Source organism: Pseudorca crassidens, chromosome 19 (assembly GCF_039906515.1).
Source record: "Pseudorca crassidens isolate mPseCra1 chromosome 19, mPseCra1.hap1, whole genome shotgun sequence".
Classification (NCBI taxonomy): Eukaryota; Metazoa; Chordata; class Mammalia; order Artiodactyla; family Delphinidae; genus Pseudorca; species Pseudorca crassidens.
In genome coordinates, this window is record NC_090314.1 from 57,752,075 (window position 1) to 57,763,927 (window position 11,853).

An 11,853-nucleotide genomic window follows, 5' to 3' on the forward strand; every position below is an offset into this window, starting at 1 on the left:
CCCAGAGGGCCCTCGGTGCGCACCTGGGAACCAGCGTTTGTCACTTTCTTGGGTGGGGAAGTGGAGGGTTGGACGCCCCAGGCTGTGGCCCCCCCGACAGAAAGAGCCCACACAGGAGAGGCAAGGGGCCTGCCTCCCAGCCTCCTGCACGGCCCCCAGGCAGCCAGTGAGACAGCGCTGGGGGTCCAGCACCCAGCTGCAAGGGGTACAAGCCTGGCCTGCAGGGTCCGGGGCCGCCGTCCCTGCGCCTCACCCTGCGCCTCACCCTGGGCCTCACCCTGGGCACGGTTCACTGTTTGCGCTGGGCTCAGGGAGATGGATGGGCTGTCAGTGCCTGCCCTCCCCACCCGATGGCTCAGAGGATCGGCAGGCCTGGGGTGAGCGGCTACAGAAAGTCACCGGGGGCTCCGTCCTGGGGAGAAGGTGTGCTGGCGAGGGGTGGGGGGATGCGAGAGCCCCGGCTCCTCTCTTCCCACCTCCTCCCGTGCATCAGACAGGGGGAGGACCAGACAAAGGGTTGAGACCCCTCGTGGCCCAGAAATAGGACTGTCCCAGCCCTACAGCCCCGCCCAGGAGGACTGTCCCTTCCCACCATGTACACAGAGTGTCCTCTCTGTCCCCGGGAGCAAATGCCACGAAGCCCGAATCGATCAAACAAACAGGGTTTATGTCAGCGGGAGAGAGCTGTTGACCCCTGCCTAGCAGCTAATTAACCAGCTCATTAGGAGACAGGGTGTGTGGGGAGAGAAGGGCAGGGCTGCCTGCCCAGCTGCAAGCTTCCAGATGTCCTGGGCTGAGCTTGGACCATGCAGGAGGCAGACCCCCAAGGCCTGGCCGGGTAGGGGTGCCCCTCCCCAAACTCCCCGGAATCATTTAGGGCTGACCGTCCCCGAGAGTAGCTGTGTGGGCTTCCCGGGGCTGCGCTGATTGTGGTGGCGAGCAGGGGGCAGGTGTGTGCTCAGTCCTGGGTGTGGGCCTTAACAGTTCAGTGTCCAGGTCCTGCCCTTGGCCTTGGGCTGCCGTGACCGCCCACCCCAGTGAGGATCTGGGGAAGAGGAGGCTTTGGGGAATCCAGGCTGGTCTAGGTCCCCCTGGAATGGGGCATCTGGGTTACGTTCTCCCCAGCCTTGGCACTTCGGGGGTGTGCAGGGGGTGGGTTTCTTGGGCGCTCTCAGGCCCCCAAGTAGACCTCCACCAGCACCCCGACGGAGTGCATACGGTAGAAGACGCCCAGAGGCAGGCCGAAGTTGACGATGGTGAACCATGTCCGGTAGCCATAGAAATCCTTTTCCAGCCCGTTCTCGAACTCGGGGTGTATGCCGAAAGCAGGCATCATCCACAGCTGGGGAGGAGAGGGCGTTGTTGAGTGGGGGAGGGGCTCTCCCGTCCCCCAAGGCCCTCAGATCATGGGAGGCCCCAGAACCTGCAGCTCCTGCAGCATACCCCCCACCCTAGCATCCCCTCACCCTTAGGCTTTCAGAACCAGCCCCTCTCCCCCTATATCCCCCTCACCCCATCCCACAGAAGGCCTCAGCCCCCTCCTTGGCCTGCCTGGGGCCAGCCTAAACTCCAGCTGGATCCTGAGACCCCAGGCTGCCACCACCACGGTACAACCTGCTCCACCTGGGCTCCCCTGGGCCCTCATTTCCATCACCTTTTTCTGCTCTGGGTTCATTCTTCCGCTGTCATGACTCTCTGCCCGCTCCACCCCGACCCTGCCTCCTGTCCAAATTCTGCCCGTTTCTCAAGGCCCAGATCAAACTTTCACAAAGCCTTCCTTGGCCACCTGGGCCCACACTTCCTTCTCTGAGCTACGACCACACTTTGGGGCCAATTTATTACTTATGCTCTGTCTGGACCAGAGGCTTTCACCCTCTGAGGTGTTTCCAGCACAGCTATTACCATCATGGGCTAAAACCACCTGGAGTTGTCCCGGGACTGCCACTTGCAGGCTTGTGGGAACACGGCAGGTCAAACATAAGGCTCAGTTTGCTCATCTGTTAAATAGGGACAGTAATAGTGCCTGTTGCATGGAGTGAGTGTGACGATTCAGAGAGATGCACGGGAAGGTGGACTTGGAACTTAGCGGCCGCCGGGCACCGAGCAGTCATCGTCAATACCTCCCCCTAGAGATGCTTTAGATAACCAGGCACCTTCTGATCTCTTCCTTTGACTCAAGTCAGCAGATCATTAATGATTTGGTAATTCTCTAACTGGGCCCCCTGTGTCTCCTCAGCTAAGCTCCCCGAGGGTAGAAATCCTATATGTATGTTTGTACATAGCACTTAGCTACATGCTTGGCACATTCATTCATGCCAGGCACCTTGCAGGGAGCTGGGGGACACTCCCTACTCTCAGGCAGCATCAAGCTAGTTGGAAAGGGGCCTGTGTCCTTGACAATCAAAGGGACAAGCCAGTCGCCCTCGGGACAGTCAATGCACAATCCCTTGATCCATCCCTTCCTGAGTGAGGATTTCTGGGGCCTCCTTGCCGGCTCCACTCCCGTGCCTCCCAGCCCCGCCACTCACTGTGATGTTGCAGAGGATGAGGAAGAGTGAGATCTCCTTGAGGGCCCGCCGCTTCCAGTTGAAGTGGCTGTAGGAGTGGATGTAGGCCAGCGAGGCCTGCCGCAGGTCCTGGCCCAGCTCCAGCAGGGAGCCCCTGCGGGGAGGCTCAGCCTCCCACTTCCCCGCCAGGCTCTCGGGAGCTGCTTCCCAGAGTGGGCGCCGGTGCAGGCCCTCGATGATGAAGAGGTTCTGGGCTATGTGCTGCAGGATGAGAAGCAGCGAATAGGCCAGGATGAGGTGGTTGAGTAGCTCGTGGGGGCGAGTGGCCACGATGGCCACGATAGAGAAGTAGGAGATGCCCATCTGGCCCAGCGCCGCGCCCATCAGCAGCACCACGTCCAGGCTGCGGGTGGGGTTCTTGAGCGTGTCTAGCTCTCGCTCCTCCAGCCCATGGATGGCCATGCCCGCCAGGCACGCCAGGCTCATAGTGGGCAGTGCGGCTGCATGGAAGCCGTAGTAGATGGTGAAGTACTGGCGCGCGATGGCAGGGCCACTTGCTTGGATCTGGAAGAGCACGAAGACGCACGTGCCTGCCACCAGGACCAGCAGGCCCAGCACCGGCCCTACGATGGCCCCGTGCAGGTGGAAGGGCGGGGTGCTGGGGTGGGAGCCCGTGTGGGGTGTCAGGCGGCGGCCCACGTTCTTCCACATGACGAAGAGCATGCCACAGCAGATGAGGGAGTACTCGGTGCTGAAGGGGTAGAGCATCAGGTAGCCCTTCTGGAAGACCTCACACGCGGTGACGTTGAGGCACAGACAGGTGTTGGTGTTGTTGCCTGGGAGGGGGCAGGGCAGGAGGGGACGTTCAGGTGGGCCTTGCTCTGAGGAAACCAGATGCACAAATCAATCTGTTCACCTCCTGGGTTATGGCAGAGGCGGAAGGGACCCAGCCACCCATTTTACAGATGTGGAAACTGAGGCCAACAGAGAGAAGTCAGAAATCACAGGATGGTCCTTCTTTTTTTTTTTTTTTTTGTGGGACCTTAGTTCCCCGACCGGGGATCGAATCCATGCCCCCTGCAGTGGAAGCGTGGCGTCTTAACCACTGGACCACCAGGGAAGTCCCCAGGATGGTCATTCCTTGACAAAGGGATTCTAGACCTCAAGTGCCAAGCTTGGGTAAAGCATTTGACACATGATGTCTTTGGCGCCAAATTTGACACATGATGTCTTTGGCACCTCTACAGATTACTTGCTGAGCACAGGGGGAAGCCTGTAACCTTATACTGGGGGGATCTGGCTGACACACCACGACCATCAGCAGCGTCCACTGTGGGGCAGACATCTCGCCTTGTGATGAGGCGCCCTGCAGAGCCCTGCAGAGCGCACAGTATCCCCTGTGGAATGTTGGTGTCCAAAATGCTCAACCCAAATCTAATCAACACTTTGGTCCATACTTCCTGTTTCTAGGAAAAGCAGGGGATTTGGGAACAAGTCAAATGCCACCACGAGGAAGCAACCTGACAAATCTCAATGTCATTAGGGGAAAAGAGACTGAACTGAGCCACCAAAGGTACTGCACGTTTGAACAAACCATCTTTAAAAGACATTTCATGGGCTGATGGGAGAAAGTCGAACATAGATTGATACAGAGGATGGAGATGAAGTTAAGGCATTTTGTTAGAAATTACAATGGCATGTGTGCTAATGTAGGGAACGATATGATTTTAAAGACGTGCATACTGAAATATTCTGAGATGAAATGCCAGTATTTCTGCAACGTAATTCAGCAAAAATATTGGAATGAATATGGCAAAATGTTAATAATTCTTACATCTAGGTGATGGGTATGTCCTGTTCTCCTACTCATCTGTATGCTTGAATTGTTTAATAATAAACAATCCATGATGTCACTTGCCGAAAATTCTCTTTGCACAGGTCTTCTGAAAAATGGATCTGGAGCATAAAGAATGCCCACGGTATACAGGCATGCTGAGATTTACGCAATGGATGTGTGAATGCATGAGTCTGCTGGGAAGGCTTGGCTGTACACAGGTCAGGATGGTGATGCCACCCGGGGCGGGGGGAGGTGGATACCTACAGGTGTGGCTGAATCCCACAGACGGAAATGTTCCCATGTCGGTTTAGGGGACATGGCCTCTAAGGGCAGACTGACAGGTAGGGCACTGGGTACATGGAACAGTCCAGGGAGTTCTTTCTGCCCAGAAACCTTCTGTTCTTCCTTATATGTCCAGGTACCTACAACTGTGTTAGGAAGACATTCCTTTCAGTCTTGAAGGCTTTTTAGTTTCTTGCAAGTAAAATGCAAATACCAGGGGTAGAGTGCATACCTGGGCTTATCAGTGAATAGCTCAGCCAGGATTAGTGGTTAGCTTACTGATAGCTAAACGGATGCCTGGAGCGGGCTTGCAGAGTGCCAGCACCTGATGGGGCAGGCCCAGAATGGGGGCAGGATGGGTAGCATTGGCAAATGTCAGTTTCCGTTTAGTCGTGATCTGGTCTCTAGAGCTTTCTCCCAACTCTGCAGAGTCATTGAGCCTCACCTGTTGGAGGGAGTGTAGCGTGCACGCATGTGTGTGTGTGTGTGTGTGTGTGTGTGTGTACATTCAGCGATTGGGGGGCAGTCATGGTCTCCTCTGTACCTGAGAACTTTTCCATGAGGGCGCTGAGCTCGGTCTCGATCTCATGGTGCATGGAGTCGTTGGTGACGGCCAGAAGCCACAGCAGCAGATTCGTGGCCAGCGTCAGCATCAAGCCACACCTGGAGGAGGTGCTATACTCTGCCACACAGCCTAGCCGGCTTCCCGGGTGCCCCACGTTCACCATCACTGCCTTTGGGGTGACCACTCTCTCCCAAAGCCAGATGCCATCTGCCATTAGAACTTCAGGAGGGGCAGCCCTAGGGGCCACCCGGGACCCATTCCCAGACTAACCGATAGCCCCAGGGCCACCCTGTCCAGGGAAGCTGTTGGGGGGCCAGCATGAGTGGGGGACAGGGGTATCCCAGGAGTTGTTGGAAGGAGAGAAGATGCCCGCATCTTACCTAGTGAAGTTGGTCTGGATCTGAACGCAGTCCTTAGAGTGCTTCCAGAGCACCCAGGTCTGAAAGAGAAAGGGCCTTGAGCCCAGGGGCTAGGGGTGGGGCGAAGGTTGGTGGTGGGACTATGGGGCATGTGTTCCAGTTGCACGTGTGTATTTACAATGGAAGGGACAGTGAGGAAGCCTGGGTTGGATTTGTGGCTCCAGGGTTTCCTTGCTGTGTGGTCTTGGGCCAGTGGAAAAACATCTCTGAGCCTTAGTCTCCTTGGCTCTAAAATAGGACTAAAATGTCCATCAGGGGAAAGCCTACTTATTGGGGCAATAAAAAGGATGATGCAAACAAAACACAGAGCACAATGCCTACAGATCAGGAACTCAGGAGGGACTTGGAGATTCATGAAGAGTAGCTCTGGGGACTTCCCTGGTGGCATTAAGAATCCACCTGCCAATGCAGGGGACACGGGTTTGAGCCCTGATCCAGGAAGATCCCACATGCTGCAGAGCAACTAAGCTCGTGCACCACAACTACTGAGCCTGTGCTCTAGAGCCCGCGAGCCGCAACTACCGAGCCCGTGTGCCACAACTCCTGAAGCCCGCGCCCCTAGAGCTTGTGCTCCGCAACAAGAGAAGCCACCGCAACGAGAAGCCCGCACACCGCAACAAAGAGCAGCCCCCGCTCACCGCAACTAGAGAAAGCCTGCGCGCAGCAACGAAGACCCAATGCAGCCCAAAATAAATAAATAAATAAATTAATAAATTAATTTAAAAACCTTCTTTAAAAAAAAAAAAGTAGCTCTGTAGGGCTTCCCTGGTGGTCCAGTGATTAAGACTCCATGCTTCCAATACAGGGGGCCCCTTGGTCGGGGAACTAAGATCCCACATGCCGCTCGACCAAAAATATAAATAAATTGTATTAAAAAAAAAAAAAGAGTAGCACAGTATATCCGGGGGTGTAGAGTTAGGTACACACAGGTACGTACAGGCAAATGTACCTATAGGTGCCTGCGTTTCAGTGGCGCAGTGTGTGTGTGATGCTGACACATGTAGGTAGCATGGGTGTGGGCACACAGAGGCACGTGGAGGGGCGCTGTGGTGCGTGTGTACAGACTCTGGGCCGTGTGGGTATTTGCTGACGTGCCTGTTTCTAGGCATAGGCCGGGGCGCGTACGCACGCGGCGAGGGGGTGCGAGAGGCGGGTCACCTGGATGCCAATGAAGATGATCTCGACGGCCGGGAAGATGAGCTCCAGCTGTGACTTACAGCGGATGTGGCTCATGCCGTAGCCCACGCGGAAGACGTTGAGGCAGATGGCGCAGCTACCAAAGAGCACCAGGGAGCCTGGCCGGGCCAGGGGGCCGTTGGCACCTCCCCTGGAAAGAGCCCTCCCTCCCCACCCCTCTGCATCCACCCAGGCGCCCCGACACTCACCGCGCACCCAAGCGGGTCCTGCGTGCGGGTCCCGGTGGAGCACGGCTTGCGGCCGGCGGGTGGTCCTGGCGGTGTAGTAGAGAAGCCAAAGGAGGGCCAGGGCCTTCAGCGTCGCCAGCAGGATCCACACATCCCCCAGCGTGATGGCCACGTTGTTGAAGATCATGCTGCAGATGAAGGCTCCGCCCAGGAACACCATGTTGAGGGCCAGGAGCCCCGAGAAGAGCTGCCCGGCCTTCTGGGCCTGCCGGTCCCGGCGCAGCAGCAGTGAGAAGTGCCGCACCAGCCAGGACCTGCTGAGGGACGAGGCGGGGGCCCTTGTCTGCTCAGCCCCCGTGGCCGCGTGGTTCTCCTTGGCCGAGGTCTCTCCAGTCTCCTGTGCTTCTGGAGAGGCCATGGGTGGAGCCTCAGTAGGGGCTGGGGAGGGACACAGGGTTCCGGTTGGCTGCCAAGCCGTCCTGGGCTCAATTCCGCTTCTGCCTCTAAGCGCTGTGGGACCTAGGCGAGCTAAGCAACCTCTCTGGTCAGGACGTTGGAAATAAAAGCAGCTGCCCCATCTGCCTTACGGGACCCGAGAAGATTCAAACAGACCAGGGGATATGGAAGCCCTTTGTGCTCCACATAAACATAGGGTTTATTTCGACTGGCTTGAGGACCGCCTTCCCCCCACCCCTACCCTCCTGCATCAGTGCTTGATCTTAAGGTGGAGTAATGATGTCTGTCAAGGCAGCCAGGGGTATCTGCACAGTGCTTGGCCACTGGGCAGTTTCCAGGGCTGTGACGTTTCACCACCAAAACGCAGTTTGTGCCCTCTGTCTTCTGGAAGGAAATTCACTCCTCAAGTCAGGGAGAGCGAGTAGGTGTCCTCTCTTGTTCCGACTCTGATTAGTTGGGCAATGGTTGCCTAGAGTGTTGGGTTGAGAAGGACCCTGAGGCTGAGCGTGGGCTTGGTGAGAAAGAATGCTGTGATCTGAGATAATACTCTATTTTGCGTACATATGGGTGTATATAAAATCACTTTTTAAAGAAGTCTTTTTATTGAACTTGTTACAATATTGCTTCTGTTTTATGTTTTTTGATTTTTGACTGCGGGGCATGTGGGCTCTTAGCTCCCTGACCAGGGATCGAACCCACACCCCCTGCATTGGAAGGCAAAGTCTTAAGCACTGGACTGCCAGGGAAGTCCCTAAAATTACTTTTAAAAGATCTAGAAGACACCCATCAAGTTCACAACAGGAGTTTCGTCTGGGGAAAGGAGGAGGGCACTAGAATTGGGAGAAGTTTAATGTTCTAGTTTTTTTTTTTTTCTTAAAAAAAAAACATTAGTGGGACTTCCCTGGTGGTGCAGTCGTTAAGAATCCGCCTGCCAATGCAGGGGACATGGGTTCGAGCCCTGGCCCAGGAAGATCCCATATGCCACAGAGCAACTAAGCCCGTGCGCCACAACTACTGAGCCTGTGCTCTAGAGCCCGTGACCAACAACTACTGAGCCCACGTGCCACAACTACTGAAGCCCGAGTGCCTAGAGCCCGTGCTCCTCAACAAGAGAAGCCACCGCAATGAGAAGCCCGCGCACCGCAACAAAGAGTAGCCCCTGCTCGCCACAACTAGAGAAAGCCCATGTGCAGCAATGAAGACCCAACGCAGCCAAAAAATAAACAAACAAACATTACTTATGTAATTAAAGTTAATTTTAAAGCACATTAAAGGTTTAAGGAAAAAGTTCTGAGATTGAATGACAATGTCTGCCATGAGCATGGGACACGTTGGGATGAGCATGAATGCCATGACCTTGACTTTCTTTTTTCTTTGGCTGTGACGCACAGCTTGTGGGATCTTAGTTCCCTGACCAGGGATTGAACCCGTGCCCTCGTCAGTGAAAGCGCAGAGTCCTAACCGCTGGACTGCCAGGGGAAGTCCCATACCCTTGACTTTGATAGAACTGACTTCCATCTGTCCCCTCCCTCAACTCCTTGAAGTCTCATGAACGTACAGCTCAACATGGGGAACACCATCCTGACCCTTCTCTTTCCCTGAGTGTCTCCTGCTACTTTCTCACTTGCCCCGAGCTTTCATTCAGGCCGACCCCTTTGTTACCCTTCACTTGGACCCAGATCTTGGGTCACCCCATGCCTGCAGCTCAGGACCCCTTCCTGGAGTCCAGCACACTTCTCCCGTGGGCCCTTTGAGTACTCATAACGCTGCACTGGAGTGCAGGGATGCCCCACTGGTCTGGGTGCTGTCCTGGTGGGAAGGTTCCTTCACCACCCCCTGCTGTCCCAGGTGCTCTCCCTTGGTCCCGCTGCTGCCCTGGCATCCCTGGTGCTCTGGGCTCAGGGTCCTAGGGGCTCAGGGTCCTAGGTGCTCCCCCTTGTCCAGGCTGCAGGAGGCCTGCTTTCTAATTCACTGTCTCAGCAAGCGGAGACTCCATCCCCATGTCTCCCAGCAGGGAACCAAGTGTCTGCCTTGCCTCTCCCCTCATCCTTGTGCATTCCAGCTCAAGGACTGCTCTGAGATTTTTCTTTACCACAAGCACTACCCTGGTCCATGGCTCCCTCTTCTCTCTCCTGGACTGGTCTCCCTACCCACTGCGCCTCTCCCCTACTTCCCCTGCAAAGGCAACCACTGTTCTCACTATAGAGTCCAAACTATCTAGCATGGCCTGCCTGGCCTTTCAAAATGAAACAAGGCAGCGTATGTTTAGTATGGGCTTGGGGTGCACAAGGTGATCAAGGCAGGGTAGCCGCTGTTGCTTCCTGGTCTGGTCTTAACTTTCCTCTCTAGCCCTGTGTTCAGACCCCCACTCCCTTGCCCACGGGCCATATGCCATCCTGATGCCTAGTTCCTAGAATGCCCCTGCTTTTACTCACTTCCCTGTCTTTGCCCACACCCTACCCTTTGCCCATGGTGCCCACCCACTTGCCCCTTGGATGACTGCGGTTGTGTCCTCAGGACTCAGTGGAGCCCCACCTCCTCTAGGAAGCCTTCCCTGAACCCCCTTGCCAAGGCTGGACTAGGTGCCCCTCTTGGCACCCTCACTGCACCCATGCTTGTTGCTGAAGCATCCCCTACCATGCTCTATTTTATGTGATGTTTTTTAAGTTTACTTCTTTTTAATTAATTAATTAGGCTGCGCCGGGTCCTTAGTTGCAGCATGCGGGATCTTTTTTTTTAAATTGCGCCACGCAAACTCTTAGTTGCGGCACATGGGATCTAGTTCCCTGACCAGGGATCGAACCTGGGTTCCCTGAATTCGGAGTGCGGAGCCTTAGCCGCTGGACCACCAGGGAAGTCCCATATCATGCTCTATTTTATTTATTTTTTAAATTTTTTAATTTACTTTTTTTTATACAGCAGGTTCTTATTAGTCATCAATTTTATACACATCAGTGTTCATGCTCTATTTTAATTAGCTGTGCTTTGCTCTGTGTCTCCCTTTGGACTCTGACCTTTAGACTATCCCCCTGTGTAACTACCAGAAGACCCTCGGCACACGTGGCTCTAACATGCAGCCTCTTCAGGCCCCCATTCTCCAATGTGCAACCTGCCCAATGTTTATACCTCCTAAGGTCCTCTTCTGGGGCAAATAGAATAATAAAACTTGGTACTCTTTTAAAGATTCTACCAATGATTCCCCCCTTCCCAGTCTTCCACATCATTCTTGCTCCAGTTCTGTCCCCTCCTTGTCCAGCCCCCTTGTCACACTCTAGGCACCTCCTCCCCACATTCATCCAGGCCCGGCCAGAGTACTCCCCATGTCTCATGTAGTCTTGTGCCCCCCCCCCCCCGCCGCGTCACTCCTGCAGCCTGTTCTTCCTTCTGCCTCTCCCACTACCCTCCACCAACGGCTCTTGCCCATCCTCACCACCCATCTTAAGCACTTCTCCTGGGAAGACTTCTCCCTTTGCCCAGACATCTATCGAGAGCAGGTGTGCACTGCTGTGAGTGTGCCTGGTGGGCAGCGACCAGCTCCTGCTTACCTCATCCCCCACATATGGCACAGGGAGGACACTGAACCAATATTAGCTGACTGACTCTGGCATTTTCTGGGGACATTTCAGCACCAGAGTCATGGACAGAAACCCTTCCCATCAAACCCTTTGCATCCATCCTGGCCCAGTGGAGGCGACTTTCCAGATGATCTTGGTCTTTCTTCCCAGGCTCCCCCACCCAGGTTGAGCACATCTGAAGCTTACAGGGACACCTCCCTGCTCCTTTTCTCCCAGACCTGACTGCCCCATCTCGCCTTCCCAGAATCTTCCCCAAGGCAGAAGGACAGCCTAGTGCTGAATCCTGGCGCTTACTACCTGTGTGATCTTGGTCAAGCTACTTAGACTCTTGGTGCCTCAGTTTCCTCATCTGTAAACAGATACACGACTATGGAATAGTACCCGTTACATAGTAGATGTTCAATAAAGATTTCTTGAATGAATAAATGAAGGAATTAAGGCATAATACCTACCTGATGGGGATTTTTCAAAATTAAATGATTTAACACATGTAACTGCATGTAGAGACATGCCTGGCATAGAGAATGCTCTCAGTGTTAGCTGTTTATGCATTTCCTTCCTGTTCTGTCCAGGTCCTGGAGAGGCCGGAACGGTCGAGATTATTGGTGAATTACAGGGGCAGGTTTTGATTGGACTGCAGGCCTAGAGAGGACCCTGGAGGACAAGCTCCTGTCCTCCAGGATCCTCACCTTCACTATCTTCCCCGCCCCCACCCCCAGGGTCCAACCCTCCCTCGGCCGCTAGAGGGAGCGCTCAAAGTGGAGGATAGGGTCCTCCGCTGGGGAGGGTGCGGGGATGGGCAAGCAGGGGTCGCGGGAAGAGGGTGAGGGCTCCCTGACTGACAAGGA

At 54.9% G+C, this 11,853-nt stretch overlaps 1 protein-coding gene across 1 annotated transcript; it reads right to left on the minus strand.

The window, feature by feature from the left end:
- Window positions 1-771: 771 nt before the first annotated feature.
- On the minus strand, window positions 772-11,236 carry OTOP3 (otopetrin 3). The gene is made up of 7 exons (XM_067714243.1): window positions 11,192-11,236; window positions 6,996-7,515; window positions 6,769-6,905; window positions 5,572-5,630; window positions 5,171-5,289; window positions 2,529-3,343; window positions 772-1,342 (listed from the first exon to the last, which is right to left on the minus strand). Exons 1-7 carry the CDS (start codon window positions 11,234-11,236, stop codon window positions 1,172-1,174), a joined length of 1,866 nt encoding a protein of 621 aa, XP_067570344.1. The 3' UTR covers window positions 772-1,171.
- Window positions 11,237-11,853: the final 617 nt, after the last annotated feature.

Coding starts and splice junctions, on each gene's coding strand:
- OTOP3 (XM_067714243.1), bottom strand. CDS start 11,236: ATGGGGCAGTCAGGTCTGGGAGAAAAGGAGCAGGGAGGTGTCCCT. Junction 7,516..11,191: donor AGGAGCAGGGAGGTGTCCCT/GTAAGCTTCAGA, acceptor CGTCCTGACCAG/AGAGGTTGCTTAGCTCGCCT. Junction 1,343..2,528: donor TCATCCTCTGCAACATCACA/GTGAGTGGCGGG, acceptor TCTCCTCCCCAG/CTGTGGATGATGCCTGCTTT.